Source organism: Rhipicephalus sanguineus, chromosome 7 (assembly GCF_013339695.2).
Source record: "Rhipicephalus sanguineus isolate Rsan-2018 chromosome 7, BIME_Rsan_1.4, whole genome shotgun sequence".
Classification (NCBI taxonomy): domain Eukaryota; kingdom Metazoa; phylum Arthropoda; class Arachnida; order Ixodida; family Ixodidae; genus Rhipicephalus; species Rhipicephalus sanguineus.
In genome coordinates, this window is record NC_051182.1 from 125787411 (window position 1) to 125801339 (window position 13929).

The 13929-nt window shown below is 44.7% G+C and overlaps 1 protein-coding gene across 4 annotated transcripts in view; it reads left to right on the top strand.

The window, feature by feature from the left end:
* Positions 1–13929, top strand: part of LOC119399838 (BAI1-associated protein 3) — a 501956-nt gene that overhangs the window by 298912 nt on the left and 189115 nt on the right. For all 4 annotated transcript variants that reach the window (XM_049417861.1, XM_049417862.1, XM_049417863.1 and 1 more), the window contains exon 3: positions 7175–7262. In XM_049417861.1, coding sequence (XP_049273818.1) covers positions 7175–7262 — 88 coding nt within the window. The remainder of the gene's footprint in view (positions 1–7174; positions 7263–13929) is intronic.

Here is a 13929-nt window from a genome sequence, read left to right on the forward strand (position 1 = left end):
AATTTTTTTTTCGGCTTTGAGAAGGCCGACGCACTAGAGTAAGAACAATCAGAAAGACATTTGGATCGCTACTTTGATCAGACTTGCTTTTCAGCTTGAATAATGCATGTCGGTTTCGCTGTGCCGAATGAAATCGATAGATTCGCGAAGATTGCGATAATAATAATATCTGGTGTTTTACGTGCCAAAAACCCCAAATGATGATGAGGCACGCCGTACTGAAGCGCTCCGGAAATCGCCACCATCTGGTGTTCTTTTAACGTGCGCTGACATCGAGCAGTAAACGGGCCTCTAGGATTCCGCCTCCATCGAAATGGGATCGCCGCGGCCGGGATCGAACCCGCGACGTTCAGGTCAGCAGCCGAGAACCCTAACCCCTGTTCCACCGAGGCGCAGGGGCATACGCGGAAATTTTTTTCGGGGTGGGGGGGGGGGGCACCTCCTTTAACTGAAGCGGAGGCCGGGCAGGAAAATGTGGTCGAGTGACATTTTGTGCTCTCCATGCTATGCGAAAGAAAAATTTGGGGGGGGGGAGGGGCCCGGTTCGCTACCCCCTCTTTCTACGGTCACTGCCAAGGCACACTGGTGTCGGTGTCGCTGTGCTGGTTGAAATCAATATATTCGCGATGATTGCGACAATAACGCCACTCATGCAACTGGATCGGTCGCTTGCGTTCCTTAATCATGGTTATCTGGCAACAGAAGAGAATGCAGGCAGCAACTATTAACGTTTCATCTCTGCAATCGCAAAATGAATTGTGGACACAGCGAGAGCCCGCGGTCTTATTTGTCCTGTTGCTACTCAACGATTCCAGAGGGCAATCACCATTAATGTTCCAGATGGACTTGCGAGAGAAAACACTACCGCGTCGTCTACTGTTCATTTTCACTTCGGATGGCTTTCCGTTGCGGACCGAGGATCACTTTCTGCGACGTTTCCGTTTGCCCGCAGTTATTTTTTTTTTCATTTTTTTTCTTTATACTCGCAATGAACACCACCAAGCTCGCGAAGAAGAAATAGACGATCGGAATGCTTATCATTCTGCGAACACATCGGTAATTATCCACTTGATTAATATAAAGTAATATGCATGAGTAATGACTGTCAAATAAACGAGAATCGCACGCACGCACGCACACACACACAAACACACACACGCACACACACACACACGCACGCACGCACACACACACACACACACACACACACACACACACACACACACACACACACACACACACACACACACACACACACACACACATATATATATATATATATATATATATATACACACACAAAGCTGCGTTGAGTTCACTGGAAACATTGCAGAAGCACATTGGTACGTAGTATCTGCAACTACCTTTAACTATCAACGACACCTCAGATAGTTGTTAAAACATACAGCAAAAAAAAAAAACGCTAGAAGAAAAAACGCATCGATGTTTGAAATGCCATGTACATCGTGACTGATGGCTCGAATCGGCGCCATTCCAATAACCCCGAACTGTTGGCTGTCATTCCGACAACACCAAGCTACGCCGAGCAGCAACCTTGCGTCTATTTCACGCAAAACGGCGTCTTCGAACTTTGTACTGCGTTATCTATCTATCTATCTATCTATCTATCTATCTATCTATCTATCTATCTATCTATCTATCTATCTATCTATCTATCTATCTATCTATCTATCTATCTATCTATCTATCTATCTATCTGTCTGTCTGTCTGTCTGTCTGTCTGTCTGTCTGTCTGTCTGTCTGTCTGTCTGTCTGTCTGTCTGTCTATCTATCTATCTATCTATCTATCTATCTATCTATCTATCTATCTATCTATCTATCTATCTATCTATCTATCTATCTATCTATCTATCTATCTATCTATCTATCTATCTATCTATCTATCTATCTATCTATCTATCTATCTATCTATCTGTCTCTCTGTCTGTCTGTCTGTCTGTCTGTCGACAGGGTCGCTAACAGCCATTTTTCTCATACAGCACATAGAGGAAACGTCAGTAAATCCCGTATTCGACAAAAGGAAAGCAAAAAAAAAGCAAAGAAAGCAACAATAAAGTACCAAACGTATCGACTGCTCGCGCCCGTAGGCGTCAGAGAGACGCCTGTGTCGGAGAACATTATTATGCGCATATATAATGCGTTCAATACGCAATTTGCACTTCATGGTCGGAAATGTCGGCTCCGCTAACGCGCACCACCCTTAGGCCGGAGCAGCTCCTTTGATCTAAGCCTGAATGCGAACGTAAAAAGTAAAAAAAAAAAAATAAAGCCTTCTTTTTTTTCGCGGGATAACGTTCCGAGTCGATCACGGCAAGAATTGCAGAGACGCCGCCAGAGGGCGCATAATTTAATAAACCAGGAAGGGCGCCTCGCTTTTCTCGCCTGTGTTATTTTTCTTTCTTTTCTTTCTCGGGTGCTGATATCGTTGCTTCGATAGAAATCTCGAAGATTCGGGTCCCTTAATAAAGTCTAAGCTTTGTTGCAGATTTGGTTCAGTTTGCGCTCTCCTGGGGCCAGCTCATACGAGCCAAATGCAACTCTCGGCTCTCTGAAAGATTGCATCGCCGATTATTCGTGACGCTTCCGATCATTAAAAAAAAATTCTGGTTACACTGAGTGAATGTTAGATCCGTTTACGGCATTTGTTTGATCCCATACCCGTCCGAGTTGTACTACTAAAAGTTAAGGTCACTGTTAAGGAGTAATTGAAGTTGCCTAGTTGGTACATTGTAATACGGATGATTGAAACGTACATTGCAAACGCGAATGGCTTGGACAAGGAGAAGGGCTAGCTGGCACTCAGAACTAAAATAAATGTACATTTCATACGGTAATGTGTAACGGTTGCCAACCGCCTAGCGTACACCCGCTGGTCCCGTCGTTTTATTCTCCTTGTATTTCACGTTTTTCCGCAGGCTTTCGTTAAAGCGAGAGGCTTATATGTCTCGCGAGTCGAGAACTTGTTTCCAAGTTCGGGCCCGTCCCGGGCCCGGGCGTACATGACCGAACCCAGCCCGAGCCCGGGCCGGGCCCGGGCTTTCATTACTGACTTATCCAGGGCGCGCGTGTTTATGACCAGGCCCGGCCCGGGCCCGCTAGAGAATATTAGTTGTTGATGATGATTAATAATGAGGCTTTGCGCTTTGTAGCGGGCGATCGGACGGAAAATCCGGTGTCTACATGCATCCAAATGTATGCTTTGCCCGCGGTGGTAGCTCAGCGGTTAAGCTGCTTCGCTGTTAAGTCCTAGGACGCGGGTGCGATTCCCGTGACCACGGCGGCCGCATTTTGACGGGGACGAAATGCAAGAACACCAGCGTACTTATCTTTAGGTGCACGTTAAGGAACTTCAAGTGGTCGAAATTAAACCGATCCTCACTACGGCGTGCCTCGTAATCATATCGTGGTTTCGGCACGTAATACTAAGGAATATAAATGAAGTGTACCGTATATGTCAAGCTCAAATAAAAGACAGACCGAAATTTTATTCCTCCCATGGGAACAACCGTGATCTGGCCTATTGTTAGTGCTGTTATTTTTACGCTGGTGCACATGTATTCACTTCTTTGATCGTACGATTTTGTCCTATCAGGTCATCTAGCATACCCATATATATATATATATATATATATATATATATATATATATATATATATATATATATATATATATATATATATATATATATATATATATATATACTGAAGCAGCTTTTCCAATGGGCCAAACGTACTTGGGAAGAGACACAACTAAGCGGTTATCTTAATTTTATTTGCCAACGGTTTCTACCGGTGGACCAGTCTTCGTCAGGGCTTATGAGCACATAAAATTAAGATAACCGCTTAGTTGTGTCTCTTATATATATATATATATATATATATATATATATATATATATATATATATATATATATATATATATATATATATATATATATATATATATATATATATATACACACACACGATGAATTCATGAGCATACAGCGTAAATAAACGCACCAGTATAGATGTAATATGTCTATACTGGTGAAAAAAATAGAGCTTCAGCTGTTTTTCTATTTTATTTGCTCAGCTTTACTAAGAGCCAGCTCTTCGGAAGTGTCACTTCAGCTTGGCACAGAATGCGCCTTAGACCATGCAATGCATAACGTTCGCGTGTGCTCGAAGGCCCGACTAAGGCCTTTCAGTGAGCGGGCCCGAGTCCTGCCCGGCCCGGAGCCTCAAGCCCAGGCCCGCACTTTCAAGCCCGAACCCAGCCCGGCCTGCCGGAAAACGCTTCGGACGGCCCGGCCCAGGGCCGGGCCGGGCCTGTGCAGTGCTCTAGATTGTATGCCGTGGGTGTACCTAAAGTCAAAAGACCAAAGTGTCGCATGACGTTATCAATAACGTAATCATGTGATCAAAAGCAGGTAGCTGGGCTTAAGCGCTGGAAATGCGTCAAAGTTACGTCATCATACGACATGCCATACGATGACGTCATGACCAGAGATCGTGACTTGGTCAAGGGCACGGTGCAAGAAATACTTTAGGTAAGCGAACACAAATACTACCCGTTGCGCGACAATGTTCTGCTTCGCAAGAAGCCCGAGAGATGGCGCTACCAACCTAAGTATTTCTTGCACCGTGGTCAAGGGCATGCCGATCCTAGAGGAAGTACAACACCACGTGGGGTGCACAAAGCATCACTGAGGGCGGTGGGGAGGGTCATGAGATGCCACTGAGAAAAAAAAAGCAGAAAAACATGGCTCTCACTTTCAAGGGTGCTTAGGCAAGTTTGTAGGGGACCCTGTCAATTTTTAATTTTAGAGATAACTTTCATTTTAAGGACGTCTACAGATATTTCGTTTGATTTGTAGGTGTTTGTAGGTGATAAACACTCCGCATTTAGCAAAAAAAAGAAGAGAAAACGACTTGTGCGTTTGAGGTTCGGCTAAATGACGTGTTCGGGCTATTTTTGCAGATTTGAGCTTACAGTTCGCGACGCACTATGTTTTGCTCGCGAACGCCAACGCTGCGCTGCGGCAGCCGATCGCGGGAGCGAATCACTTCGCCCACTCGGTGGTGAATGGGTCAGGATGCGCTACGACTGGAATACGTTAATTACGCCATATTTGGTGTCAAGAACTGTGCAAGGTCGAAATGTTACATCGCTGCCTGGCTTTAATGACGAGAAAAAGATTGGGAGCTAAGACTACCCTTAGTATTCGCCTTTAATAGTTAATGCGACAGTGATATCAACATGCACGCGCGCACACACACACACACACACACAACACACACACACACACACACACACACACACACAGCCTGCCTTCGCTTCTCGGTTGAGACCTAATCTGTGCCTCAAGGAAAGCCAAAATGCAAACGCCCTCTGGCTCCTATCTTTATTAAAGACGATAGTCTTTCTTGGGGAACTTAAACGCAGAAATGTTGGTCTGTCCTTCTGTCGAGGCGGTCTTTCTGTTTGTCGGCACGTCGCTCGATTCAGGTGCCACTCGGCAAAGTTTAACCACTTGCCCAGGGCCAGACATCGTGAACGGCTCACTAGGTTCATACTTGTGTACATTGTTGATCAAAAAGCAAACATTACGCATATCTGAGGCGCAACATCACTAGGTAAGTATTAGGTGCCGTGTGTTCCTTTAATAGGAAATACATAGATACGTAATTCTAGAGACCCTATTTCTTAAGCTGCGCTGAAAATGCGACTGCGCCGAAACTTGGCTTCCACGTAAGACTCCGTCTTCGTGCCTCTGCACGAGCTCATTGTTGTGTTTCGGTTTCGGTTCAGTATTGCACTGTACGAATGCCATGGGGCGCCGCTCTGGCATTCTTTCTGCTTTACCGAGGCGACGTGAATATAAAAGAGTGTGTGGAGAGTACTCGTTGAGTGAGGAAGTTTCTTCTGCTTTTGGGGGCGGAGATGAAGATGGAAATTTTCATTGGACTGTCCTGGCCTCCATTGTTTTTTCCTACAGGGAACCCTGGGAAGGCCAGGACATAAAATGCGAGCGCCGATGCGCTCCCGACGAGCTCTCACAAGTTCTCTCAAGCTCTCACGAGCTCCGAGAGCTTCCATGATGCTAACCCCATCATGTAGCAACACGCTACCTGTAAATAAACGTTACTGTTAACAGCTCCGGACTCCTCTCCTCGACATCTCCCCGAGACTCTGGCTGGCTCCGGTCCTCTGGGCAGACCCCCGACTACATCACCGTCGAACGCCAGCCATTTGTCACAGCTAGCCATGACAAAAAAAGTACCCAAATGGTGGCTTGGCATATCCGTTCATGGATGGTACACCGCCCATAACGGGTACCTGTTGTTTTTTATTTACACATCACTCATTTTACATGGAGTAGCAGGTTACGTGTAATGCGGGGCATACATTCCGAGCTTGTACTTAAAAAAGCTGCGCCGCAACGCTGAAACAAACACAGTGATGAAACTGCACAGACGTCCCTGTGTTTGTTTTACCTTCGTGGTACCGCTTTTAGGTACAAGTATGATATTACAACAAGAAGATGATAGGTGTAACCTTAAGCTACAAGACGACAAGACGACGACGAAAAGTGATATTCTTTCCTTCAGACGACAGCAGAGGGGGTCAGGGAACAAACGGGTGTTAAGGACATCTTAGTCGAAATCAAGAAGAAGAAATGTGCAGAGCATGCAGCGCGTAGGCAATATAACCGCTGGTCCTAAAAAGTAACGAACTGGAGTCCAAGAGATGGGAAGCGTGCGAAGGGGGGGGGGGGGGGGGAGAGGCAGAAAATTAGTTGGGCAGATAAGATTAAGAAGTTTACGGGGACAACGTGACCGCAGCAAGCACATGACTGAGTTAATTGGCGAGACATGGGAGAGATCGTTGTCCTGCAGTGAACGTAGTCAAACTGATGATGATAATGTTACAACTAGCTCCAACGTAAGCTTTTAATCTATAGGTTACTGCAACCTGCGGTTGGGCTAGCTGGTAAGTCGCCACGGTGAAGTTACCGCTGTATGTGGCGGTTCGTTTTGAGTATATGGCTTTGTGGATGTGTGCGTGATTGAATGACTGCTAATTAGCGCCGAATTACGTCACCGCGACGATCTCTTCGTTTCGAGCTTTCAAGCTAAATGAATCCGTTTCTTTCTTGTCGCTTGCGCAGGGTCCAAGATTCGGATGGCGGCTTCTTCGAAGACTTCACCGCCCTCTCATGGAAGCAGGAGAACCGGCGCCTGCAGGCATCGCGAGAGGTGAGCCAGGACGCCATTCATGTTTTCCACGATGTGATCTAAGGTCATTGTCTACAATGCCGTGGTGAACTCGTTGCTTTATTGTGCGCGCGTTTCGATGGAGGCGAAATCCTAGCGGTCCGTGTACTGTGCGATGTCAGCGCACGCGAAAGGGACCGACAACTGCCCAGAACATGAAATGAGTTGACTCCACTGATGTAAAGATTGTCCGTCGCATTGACTCAAACCAACCCTGTTTTTTTTTCGTGAGAGATGGCCTTATAGTTTTATTTCTTAATTGAAAATCGCGAAAAATGACCTGTGGCGCCTCTGGCGGCAAGAACATGAATGATCCGATGAACCCGGGCACGTGACCGTTGATTGTTGTACGCGGTCGACGATTTTTTTGTTAGTGTTGAAATATTTTTCCTTTCTTCATGTTAAAAAGCATTACTCCATAAAAAATGTATATATAGGCCTGCGTTAGTAGTATTGTGACGCAACGGTTAGCGCGACCTTTATTAGGCCCCGAAGGCACGGTGAAGCGACCACATCCGAGGCACAGATCACAATCAAGCCGAGTTCCCACTACAGATGAAGACGACGAACACCCATGATGATGGCCATGTACGAGGAGGGTAGATGTGTCTAATGAATGCCCACAGTATGCATTAAAGTGGCGCTGCCTTCGCGTGACGTAATGATCCCATGCTCGTCAGCGCGTCTTGAGCAACATTTCAGCGCACTCATGCAACCGTGCACGAAGTTTCCAGGTCACTAAGATTTTGGAGCGACATAGTTTTGCTACCTACACCTCGTCTTAGAAATGATGCGCGCTGGTACTCGTTGCGGCCGCGCATACGCGTAGTGACGTTTTCGATGACTTGGCTTGGCTCGTGCATCGAGAGAGTAACGACGCCGGGACAAGCCACACAGGCGCAGGCAACCTTGGACGCATGCGCACACAACGCGGTACAAATACAGGTGAGGTGTATAATGTCACATTATTTCATTGTAACAGCTTGTAATTTTCAAAAATAGTTGAAAAGCTCTAAATAAAGGTGGTTAAGCATAGTTACAGAAACTCCTGCGAAAGCGGAACGACAGCTTTCACAGATATCGCACTCCTGCAGCTGCTGTCTGGGTGACGTAGCCTAGTCAGGCACCTTTCGGGCCTTTTGCTGCGTCTCCTAAGAAAATTGTAAATTGTCTTGAATAAAGGCTGAATGAATGAATGAATCACGGAAAGGGCTGGTGGCATCGCTATCAATTCTCAGCGTTGCTGGAGGAAAGGTACGTCCGTGTTTCGAGCCTTTCAGATCGAAAAATACGGCTTGTAAAATAACCACGTGCTTTTGGGTTTAACCGCTACAGCTACAACCACTGCGAATGGTGAGCTTTCTGTCGCGTCGTAAAAAAAAATGGGTCTAGAAAAATCATTTGTCGGTCCCCTTAAGGAACAACGGATAGCGGAAGTTGACCGGAGCCCTCCGCTACGGCCTGACTCAAAGTCATATCATGGTTTTCGGGCGCAGAATCCCAGGAAAAAGTGATTGAAAACCAACAGACAGCAACCACTCCCGCAAGGTGCCTTTGCGACCCCTTTGAGTGCTTTACATTGATTTCCTAATTACTACAATACAATTAAAAAACTCCAAAAAACGTGCCCTATACCTTCCTTGGATTCATTTTCCGCGCTTTTGCATTGAGGTTGTGTCTTACAAAAAAAAAAAAAAGTTAGCCTCTAAATTCCCCTTCTTGTGTTCAGAATTATTAATTACTTAAGGGATACTTGAAGATTCAATTTCTCGCGTGCTTAGTGTATGGTTTCGTTTTTTATTACACTGTAAATACGGACATTCCTTGGCTTAAAATTATGTTCATTTTGTTATGGACTTTATAAGTTACCGTTTTTTTTGTTACTCCTGTAGGAGGGGGGCTGGGTTGAGTGCGTGTTTCGGTAAAGTCTGTAGGTTGAATTCCTTAATGTGTAATTTTAGAGACGGTTGTATAGCGTAGCGCTCCGCCCATTTCGTCCGCGGTTGCAAAAAAAAAAAAACACAACACACAATTTAGCCAAAACACCGAAATGTTATCCGCCGAAATGAGTGACTCTGTCGGCTGAAATGTCATGGTATTGACCTTTCAATCAAGCACCCAGTCAATATCTGCTGCAAAATAGTCTTTCATTGTTCTTTTTTATTATTGATGAAAATTACATCGATCACTCTTCTTCTTTAGTCCCCAGCTCGAAGCTTCCATTTTATTTCCTTGAACGCTCGGAAATTCAATCTTTTCTTTCTGTCATGGCTGCCACTCGTACAGAGCAGCTGTCACTTCACTCGACGTCAGGTTCACGCGCAGGCGCAGTGCGGATGAAATAAAAGAAGTAGGATGATATCAAAGACAAAAAATTTCCAGGAAGCCAATACCGGTACTGAAAGCAGACCTCACACACAGGGATCGCAGATGAAAATAAATAAATTGCAATAACGTTGACGAAAAAGATTTCCAGGAAGTCAATATACCTATACTCAAAGGAGACCCCACGCACAGTGATCGCAGATAAAGATAAATAAATTACTATAACACCAAAGAAAAAATTTCCAGGAAGCCAATGCCGATACTGAAAGAAGACCACCCACGCATGGATCTCAGATGGAACCGATTCAGAACTAAAACAAAACAATACAAATAAAAAAAAACAGATGAGCCCCAAGATGCCTTCGAGGTGCGGCAACACGTCGCGTGGCCGGCTCACTTAATTGGAGTTGTCAGAGAAATTGTCTTGCTTTTCCATCAACTTTTGACATTCTATTGTTCTGCGGGCTTTCTATTGAACACCGTTGAGCTGCACGCATAATGCTTTTTTCCTTTTCCTCGAGAACACAAGTTTTCTTTTAATGCACGTGTTTGCCTATAGGCTAGTAATACGATACCCTGTAGGCTATTGTATTACGCACAAATACTTCCTGGTTGTTCGCCCCTACTTAATGGCATGTTGAATTTTCTTGATTCTACGCGAAATTTCGCGCTTTTAATCACTTTCTGGATACATCTAGATTCAACATACTTTAGATTTAAATACCGCCTTACGTATCGCATTAGGTTTTTCAGACTGCTGTTCTGTGGTAATGATTATTTTACGCAGACGATGGTCCTGCGTATAACCATAATTGTGAAGTATTCCAGCCTAAGTATGTACTGAATCTCCTTTTCTTCTTTTTGACAATAACCTTTGAGCTAAACTTAGTTAATGTTGACAGCAGTACGTTTCGAGAAATTCACATTTTTAAGGAGCATGCCATACGCATGTGTCGCAAAATGTACAGTCGCGCTCAATATGACTTTCAACACGGGAGCGCGTGGCCTCACGAGTTCAAAGACTGTCTATATGGCTTCCACTAGCCCTTATCTTCATAACTAAACGCTGTTCTCGCACTCAGGAATGATTTTGAATAAGAAAATATCATTTAGTTGCTGAAATGAAAACAAGTTGAAGTCATGCGCTATCTTTGAACTCATGAGACCACGCACTCTCCGTGTTGAAAGTCATATTGAGCGCGACTGTACATCTTAATTAAGTATGCCTGATGCATTTATGTCTTTCTGGCTTCCTGAATTAGCGACTTGTCTCTAAAGGCTGCGTTACTATTCTTGCTATGTATTGCCATACGGAAAAGGGACGCATGTGGAACTGTGTTTAGAGATTATTCCTTTGGGACGCCTATATAACGCAAAGGAAAAATTAGACAGCGTCGCACTGATGGTGCCAAGCATGAAGGAAGTTCGGAGCTAGGCGGCCTTCCTTGTTTCGCGTTATTTTGCCTTTCTTTATTTTTTTTCTCTCATTTCTCTGTTGTTTTTTTTCTGCCTCTGTTTACATCTGTTTTTTTTTCGTTCAGTCTATGTATTTCTTTCTCTTTCTCGTTCCTTCTATCCTTCTTTCTCTTTCTTCTCTGTCTTTCCCTCTCTCTCTATTTTTCGCTTCCTTTTTCATTCCATCCTCCCCTCTCTCTTTATTTAATTCTCTCTCTTTCTTTGACTTCTCTCTCACTCTATCTTTCTATCTCTTTCTGTCTTTATTCCCTTTATTTCTCTACATTTCTCTTTGTCCCTTTCTTTCTGTGCCGCGCGTTGCTCTCTCCCCTGCCCATTTCCTTCCTCCTCACCCCGCTTCCCTTTCCCACTTCCATGCTATACTATACTATACAAGGCTATCCAATGCTGGGCTAGCGTGCCTGGATAGCCGAGTGGTTACGACGCTCGCCTTCGGGTGGCGGGTGCGCGGGTTCGAATCCCGCATCGCGAAGCAAACTTTTGTTTTAACCGAAAATTTATTTCCCTCTACTCCTTTCTGCCTATTTCTTTTTTTATCTCTTTCTCTCTCTCTACCCCTCTCTCTGTACTAGTTCGCTCGCCTATCAGAGTTATTGCATCCCACGCCAGACAAATCGGCGCACGTGTTTTAGGAGCGAAGCAGAAGATGAAAAAGGCCGATCATGATGGCGTCAGTGTTCTGGTGACTCCGCACAGCCTGAAGATAAGCTTAACAGCTCCGCTCTTAGTAGCTGATTAGGCACGTTCACTTGTCCAACCCAGAGGATGCTGCACCGAATTAGTCCAGCTGCGCTTTCGAGAACATAATGATATTTCGCCAGGTAAATCTTATCAGTTCCATTTTCGTGCATCGCCGCACAGTTCTAGAAAGCAAAAGGAAAAACGAAAAAAAAAAAAAAACGGACAATGCTGACCTATCGGGAGCACTTATATCGTGCGGCGATCCCGCGCATGCGTGGTAGTCGCGCTAGCTTCTTCACTGTGTTTTATTCTCTTTTTTCATTATTTATTCTGTCTGCTTCCTCTTGAAATGAGAGGTGGGCGTCGGTCAGCCCTTTCAGAATATAAGAAGCGCGCGTCTCGTACCGTACCGCCTTCGCGATTTGCATACTTTTTATATTGCAGATTAGGTATTCAGGAGTTCGGGCGTTGTCCGTGACGGTCAGGAAGGCGCACCACGTGGGCGAGGTAAAAAAAAAACGTATACAATGGAAGCTCCAAAGTAAAAAAAAAGAAATTATAAATCAATTCCATTTCTTCTATCACGCACGGAGCATAATGCGAGATGCATTAGTAATGTCCCTCTCGGCGGTCTATGCGTCGAGAGATTTTCTGAGAAACTGCGAGACTGCGGAGGACGTGACTTCGAAGGATGAGCGACGAACCGTTTTAGATAAGATGTTTACGTCGTGGTGCGCTTAAGCGTCGTTGCCATGGGAGACGTGCATGCAGGATAGATAGATAGATAGATAATAGATAATAGTTAGATAGATAGATAGATAGATAGATAGATAGATAGATAGATAGATAGATAGATAGATAGATAGATACAGACAGACAGACAGACAGACAGACAGACAGACAGACAGACAGACAGACAGACAGACAGACAGACAGACAGACAGACAGACAGACAGACAGATAGATAGACAGACAGATAGATAGATAGATAGATAGATAGATAGATAGATAGATAGATAGATAGATAGATAGATAGATAGATAGATAGATAGATAGATAGATAGATAGATAGATAGATAGATAGATAGATAGAGAAAAGAAAGTTGGGGAGGTTAACCAGAGCAAACATCCGGTCACCCACACTGACGCAACCTGGTTCTATAAACGTTGCACTGACGCACCTAACATACTGTAAGATAATGGAGGCTTTGGTTATATGTGAATTAGTTATGCCTACCCAACTTGTGTGCTCGGTAACTTTTCCGATAAGAAGTTTTATTTCTCTTTTGTCTCTAGGTAACATAGCCAAACCGTACGCGCTAACCAACCATTGGAGCGCACGTGCTATTTCCTGGTGTCTTCGTGTTCTGCTCACGGTTTTAGCGGCGATTCGTGCGCACCTTCTTAAGTATTCCAGGTGCAACATTATATCGAGATGCGTGACCAATACCTTGACGATGGAGTTCTCGAATAATTGATTTATCGAAGGCTGTACGGAACACGGTGGGAGTCACGTTTCATGTAGTCCAGGAGCTTGACCACAAGTTTGATTACGCTAAGTTTGAAAGCAGCACGTGGAATGAATTCTGTAGCCTTTTTAGAAGTTCGCCACAAAATGTTTCCTATACTTCTCGTAGGAATAGCACTCCTGGAACTTGCATGCGTGAGGGTACCTACAAGGGGGACTGCCGTGCACAGGATTACTACCACATTTAGGACTGCCTGAACATTAGGCTACCCGCACGTAGAACTAACACATGAGGGTCTAACATACATGAGAGAATGATATTGTTGGGATAGGGAAATGATGGAGACGAGAAAATTTCACTGGGCAGTAACTGTCTCTTGATTGTTATGTTATGTCTTGACCGTTACGCTACATTGTATATTGTATGTACTGCGGGTTAATCGTGACTAGAAATTTGGACTCTATGTACTTTATGTTTATGGACCCTATGTACTTTGTTTATGGACCCTATTTACTTTATGCTTATGGACCCTGTGTACTCCAAGAGCTAAGCAGTAGCGGGCGCCTTATTTGTGTGCCATCATCTCCTTACATCGCGCCAATAAAAAAATCACACCATCTCCGCTAAAGGGGACCATGAGGCGATGCGAAGCAGCATTTCGGCATGTCGAGCCCGCGTTTCAGAGGGGAAGTGGAGAG